The sequence below is a fragment of the Cervus canadensis genome, chromosome 16 (assembly GCF_019320065.1).
Source record: "Cervus canadensis isolate Bull #8, Minnesota chromosome 16, ASM1932006v1, whole genome shotgun sequence".
Lineage (NCBI taxonomy): Eukaryota > Metazoa > Chordata > Mammalia > Artiodactyla > Cervidae > Cervus > Cervus canadensis.
In genome coordinates, this window is record NC_057401.1 from 1,396,630 (window position 1) to 1,416,922 (window position 20,293).

At 42.9% G+C, this 20,293-nt stretch overlaps 1 protein-coding gene across 1 annotated transcript in view; it reads left to right on the top strand.

The window, feature by feature from the left end:
- Window positions 1–20,293, top strand: part of DOCK2 (dedicator of cytokinesis 2) — a 468,222-nt gene that overhangs the window by 89,522 nt on the left and 358,407 nt on the right. Inside the window, 1 exon segment of the mRNA XM_043488772.1 lies at window positions 19,994–20,102. Coding sequence (XP_043344707.1) covers window positions 19,994–20,102 — 109 coding nt within the window.

Below are 20,293 nucleotides of genomic sequence, written 5' to 3' on the forward strand. Positions count from 1 at the left end.
GAAATGCACAGCAGGCTGTTAGATACAGATTTGGAGTTCAGGGGAGTGAGAATGGAGACACGGTTTTGGTAGAAACTGATCTCCTTTGGTAGAAAGAGGCATTTGAAGCTGTAGCACAAGGTGAGTGATGCTATAGAACTCAGAATGAAATGCAGGAGATTAGCATATTGGAAGGAGGATGAGGGGAGAGTCCTGGGGAAGGAGGATGAGGAAAGGAAACCTGAAGAATTGGCATTACAGGGAGGGGCCAGGACAGGGAACATTTCCAGGAGGGCGTGTCGGTAGTATCAACCATTATTATGAGGTCCTGGGAACTGATAACTGATGAGGAGCAAGGTATTTCGCATTTAGGAGATCTTTGGTGAATCAGGCAAACCTCTCCCAGAGTTTAGCCTCTTTCTTAATATCCAACCAGGAGGCCACTGTGGGCAGAGGGATCAGGCTTTGACTGATTCCCAGGCATCTGCATGTGAATCACTTACACTGTGGGTTGCTCTTTGCCAGGGTATACTCCTGGACTGCCTTTCCCCCACCATCCCTCAGAAGCTGAGCCAATTGCTTCCTGTTTGTTTCTAATCTCACACTCTGGTTACAGCATAGGGTAAAATGCTGGTCTTACTTGCTTCCATTGTCCCTTGAAATGGTTTAATTTTGCAGAACAAGATGCTATAGATAGTTAAGGAAAAAGCCATGAGGACACAGCATTTTCATTCTTTCAGGTTGAAGCAGTAAAAGATTTCCTTTTTCTGTTAACTCCTCGTTAGAAGTCTAGGAGTTAGCTTGCTGACAGAATCTTTGCATTTGCACAAAAATAACTGTTTATGTCAAATGCTAAGGCTGACAGTTCCTCAGACAGTGACTTGGGTGGTAGATCAATTCACTGATAAATATGTAGGTTTATGAAATGTGCTTGCAAATCCCTGGTAACTAAATATGAACATGCAGTGTAAGAAAGCGTCTAGTTTGCCAGAGTGGTGAAGTCCACCAGGCTCCCCTAATTGTTGGGGATGCTGAAATGAGTCAAAGGAGTCGATGTACTCCATGATCCCTTTCATACACTGACGGCAAGCGTCACCCCAAGCAGAACTTGTTTCCTTAACAGGAAGTAATAATAGTAAGATTGTGTGGAAAAACTGGAACAAAATTTTGGCCAACCCAATATGTTACTCAGTTGTTTCTTATTGTGTCTTTGGGATGGATGGGAAGTTAAAAAGGACTTAGTTATGGGGTGCGTAAGATCACTTTCCTTCAGATCTCCAAACTAGTTCCTCTGTGTCTCAGATCTACTCGCCTGACACAGCCAGGTGCAGAGACATTCATTCAATTCAGTTCTATTTTTCATTCATTCAGTAAACATTTTTGAGTCTTACTATTTGGAAGTTCTATGCTAGTATATTGCAGTGAACAAGACAGATGTAGCCCTGCCCCCATGCTTCCCTTGTATAATACCTTGGGAGATAAAAAATAAATAAAAAAATAAACATCAAGTCACTGCAAACCATGATAAATGCTGGTAAGGGAATTAAATAAGTAGTTGAGATAGGTGGTCCAGCGCCGCAGTAAACAATTCCAATAACTGCCTGTACATTGTGGGCCAGGGGCCTAACCTCTGTGACTCAGTTTCCTCATCTAAAACTGGGGTTACTTCACAGTGCTATTGTGAGGATGCTGATGAAGTGACATTTACACTGCGAAGTCAAGGATGGGGACAGTCCAGCCACGCGGGGATGGAAGGAAGCGTCCTTAAGGGAGGGAGAGTCTGAGCGAGTGAGCTTGGATGAGAAAGCACTTCAAAGAGTGCTTTCTTTTTATTTTCCAGAAAGTTAGAGAAAACTTGGACTTCCAGGTGATGTCGTGGTAAAGAATCTGTCTGCCAATGCAGGAGACGCGGGAGAAACGGGTTTGATCCCTGGGTGGGGAAGGTCCTCTGGAGTAGGAAATGGCAACCCACTCCAGTATTCTTGCCTGGAAAACTTCATGGACAGAGGCGCCTGGCAGGCTATAGTCCACAGGATAGCAAAGAGTCAGACACAACTGAATACACTCATGGGCACGGACAGGGAAGACTAGTGTGGCTGAAGTATTGACAGCGCAGGGGAGATTAGGAGAAAGATTAATTTGAAGGGAGAGGCAGTGCCTACCTTGCAAAGCTCATTCTAAGTGTATTGTGAAGTCCTCAAAAGGCGTGTAACTGAAGGTGCCTCACGGGAGGTGGCATGCTTACCTGGATGGGGCGTGTCTTGTCCCTGCACTTGCGCTGTGAACCTCATGGGTGGCCTGGGGGCAGCTGCCTGGTCTGATGAGGAGGACGCTGAGCCTGCGTGCGGAGCTAGCCCTGGAGGGAGCTGTGGCTGTTCAGAATTGCTCATCCCTGAGTTAATCACACAACCCAGGAGAGGAGTAAAGGACCCCGAGTACAAGCAGAGTGCTTGTTGTTCTGCAAAGCATTTGTGTTTTAGATTATAGTAATTCCATATTTGAAATTGAAACATGCGTGTTTCATAAACCCCCACAGCCCTTTTTGGTTACCTTCTGTAAGATTCAAAGACATAAATTACCCGTATTTAATTGGGTGAGGGAACACACGGCCTATACGACCTCACTTTGAGTAATCCCTTCAGGTTTGTTTGTTTGTTTCAGTATATCATCTCTGCCAAGTGTTATTGTTCTACAATCACAATATTTTTTTTAACACCATATATATTTTAGCAACCATGAATTATTGGTTGCAGTTTTGGACAAGTTTTTAAAAATATATAGTCGCCGCTTAATGATCTGTTAATGTATGGGTCTAGAGATGCATATTACCCTAAGTTGCAGATAGTGTCAGTCACTTGATTTGAGCACCAGAGCGCACTACGCTGATATGCATTCTTGTGTACAGGTGAAATTGTCCTCAGAAGAACATTTTTCCAAATCACAGTTTGCTGAGCTAAATAGTATCATTAATTGTTATTTCCTGATTTCCTACCAGATGGGGATTCTGGAGGGAGGGCAGAGCTGCCAGTCTTGGGTACCATAGGGGTGATAAATGTATTTTGTGAACAAGCCATAGATGGTCACATCGTTATGTCCACAGTTCAGAATATCCCAGGTAGCATGAGCCACAGCCTTTTATATTGCTAACCTCTCTCTCTTCCTTTCCCCCCTTGACGTTTATAGCATAGAACTCTTTTGTATCCCTTATACTTCTCAGACCCTTTGGAGGTCCTCAGTGCTCATTTTGGCCCAATCCTCCTTTAACTCAACTCCCTCTCCCTAGGTGACTGAATTCAAACCTATTTCTTCAGCTATTGCTTCTGTGCAGATCACGCGGAAATCCAGCTTGACCTCCTCACTGAGTTCCAGGTCTGTGTTTCTGATAGTTTACTTGGTATATGTTGTATTTCAAAGGCAACCAAAGTTAGCAGAGCCAGAACCCAGCTCATGACGTCCCTTCTTCTCACTGACCAGTAGATCAGCATGTTGTTTGAGGTGGACAAGTTGGCCTTTTGACACTTCATGTTTTGTGGGCCTTCTCCCCCATATAATCTACAATCAAGTCCCAACCTTTTCCCCTCTTAAACGTCTCTCAGATTCATCCACACCTTTCCATCTTCACTACCAGCTTCCTATTTACAGCTCTCATCACCTCACACCTGGGTCACTGTGTTGGCGCACCCTGGTGATCTTGCTGCTTCCATCTGTGTCCTCGTGGAGTCTGTTTGCTCTTGAGCCCTTTGAATTTCCTAAGTAGGCAATTATAGTATCTGTAAATATAGAAAGCTTTGTTTCTCTTTTTCTAATTCTTTTTCTCCTTATCTTACTGCCTTAACTAGGATTCTAGACCAATGTTGAATAAAAATGGTGATCTATATTATGTATCAGATTTAAAAAATACTTTAGATGCCTTTAATCAGTGTAAGGTAGTACCCTTCTATTAGTAACTTGACAATGATGTTCGTCAGTGTTACATTTTATTGTGGTTGTGGATGTTTTGAACTTATCTGTATAATTTTAGATGTGCATCTTTCCCAAGACACTGATTTTCCTGTCCTTTTTTCTTTCTTTCTTTTGGATTGTCTTCAATTTTCTCACTTGCTTTTCCCCTTTTCCCCTTTGAAAGTTATACATTTTATATCTAATTCTACTAGTGGCTAGTTAGATATTCTATCATACATATTTAACTTAATAAAAATCTGAAGTTAATATCTTCACAGTCCTTCTGAATAATAAAGGATTTTAAAAGACACTGCCACTTCCTTCTTAAATATTATGCTAGAATTGTGTGATATTTCAGTTTTGCCTTTTTTTCTGGTAACTCCACAAATTAGACATTATGATTGTTTAAGCAGTCAGTATTTATCCATATGATTTTACTGATAGAAGTCCAGCAACACTGCTGCACTTTAGCTTAAAGTAGTTAAGGTGGCAGATTTCATGTTGTGGTTTCTTATCACAGTGGAAATAACTTATCACTTCTTCTGTCACCTTTGATCTTCCACATATGTTTTTCTTCTCCTTCAGGTAAATCTTTTATTATTAATCATAGGAAATTTTATTGGTAGAGTCTCTGATTTTATTCTGAAACTTGGAAGGAAGTTTCCCTGGACATAGACTTCTAGTTCTTTTTTCACTGTGATTGCTATAAGGGTTACCTCTCAGTCTTGCTGTTGTTCCTTTATAGGCATTCTGTTGCTTTTCTCTCCGGTGGCTTTTAAGATCATCTCTTTTTCATTGATATTCTGTATTTCTCAGTGTTACACTTTGGAATGAGTTTGTTTATACAGCTAGAAATTAGTTTTCCTGGATCTGGAGTTTGGTATTTTTAATACCAATTTTAAAGTGTTTCTCATTCATCATTCTTTTCAATTTTTGTATTTTCCCCATATATCCTATTATCTTTCTGAAGTATCAGCTAGTGTATGTTAGACTTCATATTCTCTATGTCTCATAAACTCTCATTTTTCTATCTTTTTGGTTTTGGGGGTTCATTCTGGTTAATTTCCTTGAACTTATTTTCCAGTCCACCAGTTTTCCTCTTTAACAACATCTAATATACTGTTTGATTCATTGAATGAAATTTTTTATCTTAATCATTATATTATTTATTTTCAGAAATTCCATAGGATTCTTATTCAAATATAATGTTTAAAGTGTTTTTTTTTGTTTCTTGATCATATTTCAAGCATTCTTTCTATATTTTGAACATATTAAATATGAGAGTTAATATTCTTTATTGGGTAATTCCAATAGGGAGAGTGTTTGTGAGGCTAATTCTGTTGTTTCTGTTTTGGGTGACCATGATTCCTTGTGCATTTTGTTGTCATTATTATCTTTTTAAGATTTTTTCCTATGAAAACCATTTAAAAAGTCTTTATTGAATTTGTTGCAATATTGCTTGTGTTTTCTTTATTTCTTTATCTTTTTTCCTGATTTTATTTATTTATTCTTTAAATCAAAGGATCATTGTTTTACCGAATTTTGTTGTTTTCTGCCAAACATCAACATGAATGAGCCATAGGTATACATATGTCCCCTCCCTCTTGAAGCTCCCTCCCATCTCCCTCCCCATCCCACCCCTCTAGGTTGTTACAGAGCTCCTGTTTGAGTCCCCTGAGTCATATAGCAAATTCCCATTGGCCGTCTATTTTACTTATAGTAATATAAGTTTCCGTGTTACTCTATCTGTACATCTCACCCTCTCCTTCCCACCCCCTCCCGCGTCCATAAGTCTGTTCTCTATGTCTATTTCTCCATTGCTTCCCTGCAAATAAATTCATTAGCACTATCTTTCTAGATTCCATATGTATGTGTTAATATATGATATTTATCTTTCTCTTTCTGACTTACTTCACTCTGTATAATAGGCTCTAGGTTCATCTACCTCATTAAAACTGACTGTTTTAATTTTTTGGCCGTGAGGCCTGTGGTATCCTAGCTTCCTGACCAGGTATCAAACCCACACACCTGGCATTGAAAAGTAAAGTCTTCAGCGCTGATCACCAGGGAAGTCCTTGTTACTATTTTTTTTAAGTTTATTTCCCTTTAAACTTTGTTAGTTGTTAGGTATTTTTAGCCTTGAATTCAAGTTTTTATTTTTTTCCAAAGAAAATAAAAATTTCTTTCTGTGATTTACCTGGGGGACATTAACAACCAGAGACCTCTTTAAGTCAAAATTTCTCTTTGACAATCCAAGTGAGGCACATGAATTTGGAAAAAGCAAAACCACAAATAAATAAAATCCAGGTGAGGACTGGCTTATGGTTAAAAAATCTCAGTGGAGATGTGTTTTCCTTCTCCACCAAACACTAAGTTTCCTTACTGTTTTTTTTTTTTTTTTTTCAGGCAATAGATTTATTTCTCACCCTTCTTTATAGGAAGGTGTCGCAACATGGGACATCAGCTTGTTGCTGGGGTCTCCAGTATGTAGGCTCCAGGACTGATCTCATTCCTTTCTTCCTCAAGCAGCCATCTGCACAGGAGTTTAAGGAAACTAGGGTTGAGCCAGTGCCTCAGAGGCAGAAGCTGGCTTCATTGCTGTGAGTGTGTTCCTTCTCTGTGGGTTCTGTACTTTGTCAACAGTTCATGGCCTCATTTAAAAAATCCAGCTTTGGTAGTCATTTTCACCAAGAGGCTCTCCACGGCTCTGTCTCCAATACAGTGCCAAAAGTGGAGATCTTTTAATACCACTGCAGCCAGAATGGTCTTTCTACATTTCAGGTCTGATGGAGGTGCTCACCTTCTCAAAATCTTCCAATTTCTTCTCATTGCTCTTAGGATGAAGGCAAAACTTCACATGACCTGGGAAGGTCTGTGGGTCTGGTCCCTGGCTGCCTGCCAGCCTCGCTTCACCCAGCTTACCCAGATTCTCTCCGCTCTGGATTCAGGGACCCCGACTCGGTCCCTCTGACTCACTTGGCTCCCTTCTGCTGCAGGGCCTATGTGCCTGCTTTCCTGGGGATGGAATGCCCCTTCTTCCTTTCTCCTCATTTTCTCTCATTCTCATTTCCTGGGTCACCTCAAGCATCAGTCTATCAGGGAACCTCTCCCTTGTTCTCTGGGTCAAATCTCTTTATTTTCTCATTTTCCATGCATTTGTTTTCAAGTATGTACCACAAACACACACTTGTTGAGCTCCTATTATATGATGATCACTGTACTATCAAGGAATTTGAAAAGAGAAATAAAAATTGACACCCAAATGCCTATCACAGCTTCCATTTTACATATCTGGGTATTGATTTTTGTTTCCTTTTATAGATTCCTTGACAGCACTATTGGTATACAGTAGGTGCTCAACTCATATTTATTAGTTGAATAAATTTTCTAATACCTGCTCAAGCCAAGTAAAAGTTTTCCTTCTAGGTTTTAGAGACTCCATTACTTTTTTAGTTTTCCCTTCCCTCGTCCTTAAAGACTTACTTCCTGGAGTAACTGAGACTCTCTGCTCTGGGTTTTAGGCCGGCATGCACAGCTGTGTCAGCAGTATAGCCCTGGGTTAAAGGTCACCCGTGTGGATCAGAGCCCCTCTTCTGTGATCAACATTTTCCTCCTTCTGACATGATTTAATGTAGTAATCTGGTGGCTCCTCCATTGTAATAAATGTTAGAAGGCAGCCTCTCCTAAACTCTAGAAGCCAGCAGACAGCATGTTGAAGGCCCTGTCTGGGGAGCCTTGGTCTGCTGCACGCACTGCATGTATTGCTTCTCTGAATCTGAGACTTTGCCATTTTCCCCTTTTTTGGAGGCGTCCATGGGGCAGAAGGAATGTGTGCCTTGTTATTAATTCACAGGTCTTCTCAGGCCTGAAATTCTAAAGCCAGTAAAAAGGTTTTCAGTACATGGGTATATGTCAACTTTTTGCTTCCAAGCCTACAGCTTCTAAAAGGCCTGTAACTCAGCATTTATTCTTCCTTACATTCAGCACCAACACATTTTATACCTGTCTCAGGCATGCTGGGCAATAAAACCTGGTTCTTCTTTTTAAGCCCTTGACTTAATAATGAACATTTCCATCTTGTTGAAAAATGTGTCTTGTGGTCAAGGTTTGGTTTGCATTAGCAATTAAGTGTTTACCCAACAAATATTTATTGAATAGCCATTAGACCACTCTGCTAAGCACTGGAAATATGACAGTGACTCATGGAGACACATGGGATTTTTACTCCTGGTGGGAAGGGAGTCATTAAGCAGGTTGCCATGTGGTGAATGTGGAATTAAGAGAGGTGTGTGTGTATGAGATGCCTTGAGAGCACGTAACAATCAAATCATATCATGAGGTCATGGAGGTGTTCTGGAGGAAGTGCTGTCCAAGCTGTGACCTGAGTGATGAGTAGCAACTGGCAGGTAAAGAGAAAGCTGAAAGGAGGCCCCTGAGACAGTAGAGATTTGGCTCAACTGAGCTGTGGAAAGGCGGAGTGGCTAGAGTTCAGTGATGGAGGCATTAGAGTGGTAGAAGATCGCCTAGAAGGACAGTAAGGGACAGACCTTGACAACCCTTGAAAGTCAGGCCATGGAATCTGGACAATATTCTGAGGGAAATAGGGAGCTATTAAAGGATTTTTGACAAGAGAATAATATGGCATTTGTGTTTTTAGAGTGGTCCCTCTGACCATTGTGTAGAAAATGGATTGAAAGGGATTAAGAGTGAAGGAAGGGCAGTGGTTCAGAAACCTCTACAGATGAGAGGTTAAGGGGGACTTGGATGAAAATGGTGCTGATGAAGATGAAGAGTAGTAAATGGCGTTGGTGGCTGTAGTTAACAAGATTGTATCACAGCAGTTTCCAACCGCCTGGCCATGGATGGTACTCATCTGTGGCCTGTTAGGAACTGAGCCATAGAGCAGGAGGTGAGTGGTGGGTGAAAATTAAATCATTCCACCTCCCAATCCAAGGAATAATTGTCTTCCATAAAACTGATCCCTTTTTGGTGACAAAAAGGTTGGGGACTGCTGTTGTGTTATATACTTGAAAGAGCAGATCTTACATGTTCTCAACACGCACACACACAATTTTGTGGTTATGGATGTGTTGACCAACCCTGTTGTGGCAGTCCTTCTACAACATATACTTGTATCAAGTTATCCCATTGTACACCTTAAACTGACACAGTTTTATACGTTAGTTATATTCAGTGAAACTGAAGAAACCGGCACTTGGTGCCCGACGGACCCTCAGGCTCTTGAAGACCCACCCCTACCTTCTCCAGGCTCTGACTTGGGCAGCGACACAGCCCTGCCACGTGGGGGCCTGGGCAGTGTGAGCAGGCTTGGTCTTAGATGACCGTCATACCCCATCCTGACTCTTTGACAGTAGAAGCCAGTTAGGAGTCCCGGAGGTTTCCCTCAATGGTCGTGTGGTCTCCTCAGAGGTAAGGGACCCAGTGCTGGAGTGAAGTGAGCTGTGAAGGTCTCTGGCTTAGAGCTCAATCCGGGGACTCAGGCAGCAGCTCTTTCTGCCACCCTGCCCTCTCCTGCCACCTTGCCAGCCCTCAGCCTTCCTACCACTCAGATGAGGTCCCCAGGAACGTGAACCTTGGAATGTTTGCACTTGATACTTCCTCAGGTGTTCTCAGATTTCAAAACAGAGTTTTACTGCACATGCATTTTTAAAACCAGCACCATTAGTAAAGAAAATGTTAAAAATTCTATTTAACTCTACACACCAAATGTCAAGGCTCTTCGTGGAACAAGAGCAGGGGTTAATCTTGTTAATCAGGGGTTAATCTGGGGTTAATCATACTTCTCCGGAAGCTACAGACTAAAAGGGCAAAGTTCAGATGGTTTTGGCATGATCACCATTTAGAGTAATACTGCTTGACATTTCTCAGGCAAGTGTCTCTCTAGCTTCAGTCCATGCCATGAACCAAGAAGTAGAAATCAGCATCTTGATCTCATGATCGTGAAGGGATATCTGCCTCCAGGTGTGTGGTCTTGAACTGCATCTCCTGCTCCAGCTCCAGTTCCCATGATGAGAAGGAGAAAATTCAGGAAAGACTCTGGGGAAAAGGTTTGTTGTAACAATAGAAAGGAACTGGAAGGCAAGAAACATTCACTCGCCCTCCCCACCCCCAAAGAGTAGATAGCTGTTCTTAAATTAAAGGTGATACTTACTTGTTATAAAATCAGATTATAATATCAAAATGTATAAAGGGATTGTTGATATACAGAATTCCTTTTCTAAGAGGTAATGAAATGATCAACTTAATGTATAGACTTTACTAAGCATGTGTGTGTGTGCACATGTGTATAATCATTATGCAACTTATTTTTCTGTTATGACCTAGAGAATAGTAAGCTTAGCAAAATAATTCAGAGAAAGACAAATACTATATGTTATCACTTATATGTAGAGTATAAAAAATAATACAAGTGAATATATCTGCAAGACAGATTCACAGACATAGAAAACAATCGCATGGTCACCTAAGGGAGAAGGAGGCGCGGGAAGGACAAGTCAGGGATATGGCATCAACAGACACAACCATTACATATAAAACAGATACGCAGAAAGGTTATACTGCATAGCACAGGGAATTATACCCATTGTCTTGTAATAATCTCTAATGGAGTATAATCTGCAAAAAATACTGAATCATTATGTTGTACATCTAACATAATATTGTAACTCAACTACATTTGAATCAAATTTTGAAAAAAGGTATCTTTTTCAAGGAACACTTCCCGGGTCATTAAGAAACTAAAGAAAGATACGGTAAGAGAAGCAGTCAAGACCTAATTTCTTTTTAGTACCAAAACTTTTCAAATCAACTTGGCCTGAGAGAAAGAGCTGGAAGAACTTTGCTGAGTATTAGCTTCTCTTTCAAGTAAATGATGTAATGAATATTTTTCTCTGTATGTCTTGAAACCATGGAAAATTGTGTCTGTGTGTTTATTTCTATCCTTAGGAACATTGTTTTGGGAACACTCAATTTCTAATTATTTTGAGGGAAGAGACCCTGAACACCATTTTCCATGCTAATGGAGAAATTTACCTAAGTGCAGACTTAGGCATCTTAGTTCTTTCTGCCAAATTATGTAAAGGCTGCAGCGCCTCTCAGTAGAATGAAAGATGACACAGGGCACACATCACACTCTATTCATAGCTTAGAGTTCTTTTCAAGGCTTTTGCCTGCACTTTATTACCTACTTACTATTAATTTATTACACAGGGTTGCCATATTTTAAAAGTAAAGTGAATGTTTTAGATGGATTGTTTTTCTTTCATTTCTTCCATATTGTTGACTTCTATTTTTTTTTTTAAATTTAGGCTGTTTATGCTTAAACCTTATACCTGAGGCAGTTTTTCTTCAGTGATTGCATTAATTTGTGTGCATTCATTCTAGACATTTTTCAAAACAGGATCCCCACATGTTGAGCTTGTTTTTTTTTCCCCCACTTATCTACAAATCATTCTTCCCCTGGGGTGATTTACAGGAAGAAGCCTGTTTAGGGAAACTTCTTTGCAGTTTGCCTTAAGGGGCAATCCCTTCTCAAATGTCAGATTCTGGAGAAGTAACAGCTCAAGTAGAAAGAATTTTGTCCAGGACAAAAGGATTGGCACCAGGAACAAGTCTGAGCCCAGCCTACGGACAGCTGGTTACATTCAATTCAGTCAAGTCCGCATGGAATACTCTGCCACCAGAGCTGCTTGACAGTTCCCACTGGCTGCTTTGTGTTAAACCCTAGCCCTTCTCCTGGCCCTTCCTTTAGAGTTATCCTAGCCTTTCCTTATAGAGTTCCTTTCTAACACAGCTTTTTTCTTTCTCTTCTGAGAACAACTCCTTACATTTCAACTTTTGGTATGCTTAGAACAAAATTTTCTCTGGTCAGTGTTGAGCTGGACAACTCACTCCAGGCTCATCACACAAAAATTCCATGTCTTAATCTGCAGTTTATGATTCAGTTCAGATCCATAGACCTCGGTGGTAAGAGAAGGGGTGGTGATGGTGGTGATGGCCATGTGGGGAACAGCAGGATAGGAGAGAGGAGCATCTCTTCATGATCCCTTTTCAGCTCTGTTGCTTTGATTTAAGTGTGACTGCTGAGTGCACTGAAGCGTTTCTTTCTATAAGTACGATCAATAAATGCAAGGATGATTTTTAGATAGACTTAGCCGCTGGTTTGGCTGCAGTTTTTCTTTATCCCAAATTGTGGGGGAGTGGAGAGAGAGAGACAAGAGACAGAGACAGAGAGGTAGGTAGCTTCTGGTCCTAGAGGGCTGTGAATTTTTCAGAGTAATTACTCTTCTGAAAGTATGAATGGCTTAATGGTTGTTTTTGTAGAGTCACTAATTTACACCCCCTGCAATAGACTGAATTATTGGCTCTGGTAGGGGCATCAGTTAGGTAAGCTTGGATTTAGGGCTTGAACAGAAAAAGGTTAGAACCATCTAACTTCCCTAGACAGTCCCAGAACTCATCCTAGGGGTGAATGATGCTATCCTGTCTACTGTGACTTATTCCGGTTCCCGGAAACCTGCTCTTACTTGGCTCTGTTCCTGGAGGCAGTGTTACCTAGAGGTTGTGTGGTCTCTGTGCTCAGTTGTGTCCAACTCTTTGCGACCCAGTGGACTGTAGCCCAACAGGTTCCTCTGTGCATGGGATTTTCCAGGCAAGAATACTGGGGTGGATTGCCATTTCCTTCTCCAAGGGATCTTCCCAACCTGCATCTACTGTGTCTCCTGCATTGGCAGGCAGATTCTTTACCACCAGCGTCACCTGGGAAGCCCAGTGCCTAGTGGTTAAAGGGGTGAAATTTGGATCCAGACACTCGGGCTCAAATTCTGACTCTGCCGTTTACTAGCTGAGTTAGTAGAGTGCCTGGTGCATAGTGAATGCTTAATAAATGGTAGCTATTGTCAGCATTATTTGTCTTAGTGATAAAAGTAATAATAATAAAGGTAGTGTAGCAGAAGTTGACTGTTAATACCATCCTTAAGATGTTGTTTAGGTACCGTTAGAATCAGCTGAACTGCTATAACCTGGATTCATATGACATTTCTGTATAGCTACATTGAATGTGCTAAGTTTTATTCATTTAATAATTTTATCATTTGCTGATGCATTTGTTTAAAACTCATGTTTGATGTTTCAAACCTATTGCTAGTCATGGGGATGTGATGACAAACTTAGCCTTTATCTCTGCCTACTTGGGTCTTATATTCCAGTGGAGAACACTGGCACGTAGTGATGATAAAGAATGACGTATTTGAACAAGGAAACCTCGCTCACCATGGCAGTCTGCATTAAATGCTGTTGCAGTGCATACCATTCATCTAGGGAAATTCACTGCGTTAGTGGCCTCCCTTCTACAGTATTCCTCATGCGTCTAGCATCACGGGGGTCACACAAGTGTCTTGATTTGTATGGTGTAGTGTTAAACCTCATTGGTTAAGTAATTTTACTCATTTGAGTAATTTTGCTCAGTTTCATGTGAGATCATAGAGACATTTAAAATAAAGTTTTCATTTTAAAAACTTTCTAATTAATCTGGTTCTCCTGGGTAAGATGTGGATAATAATAACCTCTGTCAAAGTAGCGAATCCACGTGAAAAAATGAGCTCAGTGCCTGCCCTTAGGAGTCACTCAGGAGTAATACTAAACTTTCATTGTTCAGTTGTTCTCACTGTACAGCAGTGCATTATTTACCTATTGGTTGGCCTCATGCCTTCTTAGGGATGGAGACTGAGTCTTACTCTGTTTATCTCCATCGCAGTGCCTGGCACATAGTAGGGGCTCAAACATCAGCAGTTGCTTTTATAAAGTTTCTGGTTTCTTCCTCCTATGGCTTTAGGTAGCAAAAAGGAGTGGTTCCAGAAGAAAACGGTGGTACTACATAACAATAGCTAGTATTTATTGTTAACGGTGTACTAGGCACTCTGTTAATTGCTTTACATGTTTTATTTTAAGGTAGGGCAACTGTGTGGGGCTAGTATCATTTTACTAATGAGAACACTGAACCTTCTAGAAATGAAGAAGTTTAGCCAAGATCGCCCACTTGGTAAGTGGCAGAGCAGGGGTTGAAAGTATGCAGTCTTACTTAAGTGTCTATATTGCTTCCCAGAGGTGTGTAGGAAGTCAGGAGGATGCCAGGGAATGTGGCTTAGATGAGCGGGAAGTGGCTGAGGTACAAGGTATAGAAATGAAAAGGGGCCAGGGCCCAGGAAACCCTGCACCCTGGATTCCAAGTTGAATCTTCCTCCTGGCTTTCTGCAGGCTGAGGTTGCCTTGGTTCAACCCTACTTCCCTGGGCTGCTGGCCTGAGGTTGGCACCCCCATTCTCGGCTGAGGCTGTGTGCCTGCATGGAGGAGGAGGTGCGGAGCGCTGTGCGCACCCTGTGGGGCCCTGTTTGCGTGTGGTGAGCACTCAGCTGTGCACGGCGTCTCCTTAATGAATCACATGCCAGTCAGGCGTCGCTGTATTTGTCTAAGCCCTGGGAGCGGAGTGCCTCTGTGATCCGACTCGCTTGCCCCAGAACAGCGCCTCGCAGGTTGTTCCAGTTTTTCTTGTGGTCAGGGCCTTCGGGCCCTTCAATAATTTGTTCCCTGGCAGAATCCACTGGTTTCTAGGTGTTCTGAAGCCAGAAAAAATGTTTCCCTCCTGAAGCTATATACAGAGAACAAATGCTAAAGAAGGACCTTGAAACTACATCTGCTGTGCCCTTGACTGCAAGGCTACATTCAAACCTTGCAGACAGATGAGGCATTATTTTTCTTTTCTCTTCACGTTTCTCAGGAGGGGAGCCACAGTCCTGAATGTGCCCTGCCCCTGCATCCCCATCAGTTTAATTTCTTCCCTATAATCTAAAACCTTTATGCATTTTTCCTTACTCTTTCTAAGAAATACTGTTTGTTTATGTGCACTCAGATCAGAGAGCTTGCCAATATGATCACTTCTGTGCTCAGAAATCAACACCAGGAATTATTGATATTTACTTAACATTTATTAAGTGCCAGTTACAATACTAAGCACTTGAGAGACATCATCTCACTTTTTTTCACCTCAAAATAACCCTTTGAATGGGCATCATGTCTCTGTTTTATCAACAAGAAAGGTTAAGTTTCAGAGATATAATTTGTCTGAGGCTACACGGCCAGTCTATGGAGGAGTCTAGCTAGGCAGCAAAGTTCTTTACTAGTTTTTTACTTCCTTTCTTCTTCCCAACTGTAGTCATTTTCTTCACCTGTTCTTCCCATTCCCACCAAATAAAAGCCCAGGCTTAAAAGTTCACACACACACACAGACAGACAGGACTGATAAGACTGCGACGGTTTGGCTCGATGGTGTAGCCCCTGTGCGACACAAGCCAAATGTTTATGGTCTCCTCAGGGTGTGTGCCCAGAAGCGGGGCTGCTGGGCCTTGTGGTAGTTTTACTCCTAGTTTTTTAAAGGAACCTCCGTACTGTTCTCCATGGTGGCTGTATCAATTTAGATTCCCACCAACAGTGCAAGAGGGTTCCATTTTCTCTACACCCTCTCTACTGTTTGTAGATTTCTTGATGATGGCCTTTCTGACCGGTGTGGGGTAGTACCTCATTGTAGTTTTGATTTGCATTTCTCTAATAATGAGTGATATTGAATATCTTTTCCTGTGTTTGTTGGACATCTGCATGACTTCTTTGGAGGAATGTCTGTTTAGGTTTTACTCCCACCCAAATGTTCATTGCAGCACTATTCACAATAGCTAGGACATGGAAGCAACCTAGATGTCCATCAACAGATGAATGGATAAAGAAGTGTGGTACATATATACAATGGAATATTACTCAACCATAAAAAGGAATACATTTGAGTCAGTTCTAGTGAGGTAAATGAACCTAGAGTCTGTTATATAGAGTGAAGTAAGTCAGAAAGAGAAAAATGAATTTTATATATTAATGCATATATATGGAATCTAGAAAAATGGTACTGATGAACCTCTTTGCAGGGCAGGAATAGAGACACAGACATAGAGAACAGACTTCGGACAGTGGAGGAAGGAAAGGGTTGGGCGAATTGAGAGAATAGCACTGAAAAGTAGACATTACCATATGTAAAATAGATAGCCAGTGGGAAGTCTCTGTATGACGCAGGGGGCTCAGCCTGGTGCTCTGTGACAACCTAGAGGGGTGGGATGGTGGGGGGCGGGGGAGAGGTTCGAGGGAAGGAACATATGTATATCTATGGCTGATTCACGTTGTTGTATGGCAGAAGCAAGTGATCCTATTGTAAAGCAATGATCCTCCATGCAAAAATAAATTTTAAAAAATGCAAGCCATTTCCCCACAGGATTGTTTCTTATTCTTTATAAAACTTTGGCACCTGTAGATTGTATTTCCACTTGACTGGAATGTGATATTAAGGTGCTTAACCTGTAAGGTGGATAGCAGGGAGCAGCCCAAATTCCCACAGAGGCAGGTGCCCCAATCTTGGCCTTGTGAGATCTGTGTCATCTCTGCTGTCCTGTTAGAGTCTCAGAGCGTGGAAAGAGAAGAGTGCTGAGTTCTGGTCTAGCCCTGCCACTGGTGCAGCCTGTGACCTTGAGCAGATCACGTCTGTCCTGCTGGTAGAAACAAAACTCAAGTTTCCCACAAAGCTGAACTCTGAGTAGAAGGCCTTGACTTGGTCTTACAACCTAAAAGTCTGTTTGCCTTCCCACCTTAGTCAGTACCATTTACAAGATGGTGGCAAAGCTGAGTCTTCGCCCCACTCAGACCCTCAGTCTCGTCATCTGCACAGCAGGAAGCGTGGGCCCAGTGCTCGCTGGTCTCCCCAGCAGCTCTTGGGTTAGAACCCCAGGGAGCTGCAGGCAGGTACCTCTCTCATCCTGCAGAGTTCTGACCGGAGAGAGTTTCAGTGAACCCAGCCAGGGCTAATCTAAGTAAAATAGGGAGTTATTGGAAGAATAGTTTGTGCAGCTCATAAAATCCAAAATGTGTTAAATAACTAGACACAGGGATGCCGGGAATCATAGTACCCTCAAATATCTCTTCAGCGAGAGTTCATGAACTTTCCCCCTTGAGCACTGCCTGGTATGAGTCCTAACACAGCCCATTTCTGTGTTTTTCTGTTAAAAATGATGAGTTCTGTCATGGACTAGTCAATTGTGGGAGGGGGGACGGGGGTGGGCAGGGTCCACCAGCAGGAGGAAGCTGCTGGAGGCCATTGCTATGGGCAGTACAGATGGTCCAAAAAAGAGGACCTGGTGGGATCCCCCGCACACACATGCGCCCAGAAGCATACAAATACGTGTGCCTTACAGAGAGGCCATATATAGTAGATAATGATGTAAATAATGATATGTTCACCACGGACAGCCACATCTGGGTGTTAAATGTGGGAGGAAGACACCATAGACCAGTAACAGAAATTACAGTGTCATTTATTAAATGTTTTCAGGCAGCTGTGGTTAGAGGAAAGAGTAAGGGGTTTCAAGGCAAAAGCCTTGGGGGAAGGACCATCCATTAGCTTAGCTTTAGGCACAAAGAAAATCTCATAGTACCATCTCATAAGGAGGAAAGTACCCCCGCTGTGAGTTAGGACCCTGCCTGCCTTCCTGCCAGGCTTCTCAGGTGGTGCTAGTAGTAGAGAACCCGTCTGTCAGTGCAGGCGATGTAAGAGACCCGGGTTCTATCCCTGGCTTGGGAAAATCCCCTGCAGGAGGGCATGGCAACCCACTCCAGTATTCTTGCCTGGAGAATCCCATGGACAGAGGACCCTGGTGAGCAATGGCCCATATGGCCACCAAGAGTTTGAAATGACTGAAGCGACTTAGTACGCACACAGTTCCTTCCTTCCTGCCAAACCCCGTCTCATCTTTTCCACTGTGATGGGATTTGGGCAGCATTCAGTCTATTGAGAGTTCATGTCTTTATTTGTACAATACTCCTATTCCAACAACTAACAGCAGCTGACACTTAACCAGGACCCAGCATGTGCCCAGCAGGTCACATGTGTGAGCTGGTCTCCTCACAGTCCTTGGACGCAGTTCTGGTACAGCCTGCGTTCGTAGGTGAGAAACTGTGGCTTACAGGAATTAAGACCAGTAGTGAGGCATCCAGTCCAGTGGTGGACAAAGTGATGGAGTGGCCAGGCCCAGGAGCCAATGGCCAGGTCTGAATTCTGGCTCCAGCACTTCTGGTATGGAGCCCTTGCGCATGTTGCTGAAGTCATTGATCTGTAAAGTGGGGATAAGGATGGGTCACTTACCATAGTGTGGGATGAAGGTGTGTGATTTAGTAACACAGACAGTGCCTGGAGGCAGAGTGATGCGCTGTTATGTTTGCTGTTATTAATAAGGGCTTCAGTTAGTCCTGGGCAGATTAGAGATTGGAACCCAGGCTGACTGACTGCAAAACATATTCTCTATGACAGAGCCTCTGTGATTCAGGACTGAGAGGTGTAGTAGAGGGGAAAAGGGAAGAGGAGGAGGAGGAGGAAGGGGAGGGGTGAGGGAGCACGAAGGAGGGAAGCCTTAGAACTCCTGGTTTCTCTCACAGCCTTGTCGCTATGACCTTGAACTAGATACCTAGAAAGTTAGCAGCAATTTCTGGATCCCTGTACTGGATTGAAGCATTTTGGCTTCCCCTTAAGCTTCTTACTTCAGGAGGCTTTAGGAAGGGGCTACTTAGGGAAAAAGAGAAGGAGACAGAGACAGTGGCTAAAAAGAGCGATGAAGTCGGAGAGGAGAGAGAGCAAAGAAGATAAACATACAGACTGACAGAGAGAGCGAATGATACCCAGAAGAAGAAAAACACACACACCCACTTTGAGTGAGAAAGGAAATAGAACAGGAGCTTGAAGAAAAGCAGGTGAGAGGCTGGGCGAGCATGGAGCAGAGACAGAGCGAGGTGGCGGCGGCACTGCCCAGCCTGTGACTGCGGGAGGGGACAAAGCCCTGCAGAGTGTGCCGGGCGTATCTGAGCAGGGCGCCTCCCGGGCAGCGGGCAGCCCCGGGCTGGGCTGTGGAGGGCTGTGACAGGACACCTCTTTATCTGAGTGGGGGACAGGCGCGCCCTGCTCTGTGTCTTGCCCAGCATGCCACAGACTCGGCTGCAGATTTTTCACCAGTTGGTGATAAAGGCTTGTGTGGAGAGGCCTTGGGCTGAACAACATGCCAAGGTTGGTCCACAAGGGTGCTGAAACCCGGGGGCCTAAGGACTGATTTTATACCAGGGGATTGTTTCTATAAAAAGTCACCTGTGTACATCAGACAGACTTTGAGAATCTGTGCAAGGGTATCTGGCCTTTGTGCTCATGCTCAGTCGCTTAAGTCACGTCTGAGTCTTTGCCAGCCTATGGACTCTAGTCTGCCTGGCTTCTTTGTCCATGGAATTCTCCAGGCAACAGTGCTGGAGTGGATTACCATTTCCTTCTCCAGGGGATCTTGCTGATCCAGGGATAGGATCCATCCTTAATAATTACTAATTTTACAGTAGGGTTGATGAGGAATCTCACTTCATAAGTAATGCATCTTTTTAAAAACAATATCAATGTAGGAACTTTATAATCAGAGGAACAAAAGTTTTAAATTAGGTCCTCAGTGCACTCCTGAAATGAGAGGGCAGGGAGAATGATATCCCCTGACGTACAGGAGGTATGACCGTGTTCATCCCACAAGTGGGCAGTGGCTAAGGGGAAGGGCAGCATGTTTGAAAATATTTCTCCTTGATGCTTCCAGAATACTTTGAAAACGTGATAACAAGTCTCCCTCTGATTCTTCAAGAAGGATGAAATTATTAATGTCCCTTCAGCTTGGACGAGTTTCATTCCTTTGAGATTCTTCAGGGTTTAAATAAAAGGCAGGAGGGGGATGATTTATTATGTCAAGTTAGTTGAAAGGTATCTGTTGTGTTTGTGGACCTGGGTTCCCCCTGAGAGGATCATGCAAGCAGCCACTGCTGAACCAGCCCCCGCCCCGTAAGTCCAGATCTCCACACCTTTCTCAGTTTCAAATCAAGTTTGTAGCTGGCACATTCTTTCAAAGGTATTGCTCGTTGGTTTGAGAAATGATTCAGATGTGTCTTCTTTCAGGCTTTACGAAGGCAAGGAGCAGATGGAGTTTGAAGAATCCATGAGACGGCTCTTTGAATCCATCAACAACTTGATGAAAAGTCAACATAAAACAACCATCCTTTTGCAGGTTGGTTTACACTACAAAAGAAAAAAAAATCTGTCTTTTCCCTTGGTCATCTGATAGAAAACAGCACGGTGAGATGATGCCTACTTTTACTTGAGTGGGCACAGCCCCGTGTTAATTGAAGGCCTGGGCTGGCCACGTGGTATAAGGATCATGAACCCCAAGGGCTCCTCGGGACAGCAGAAGGCTTATTC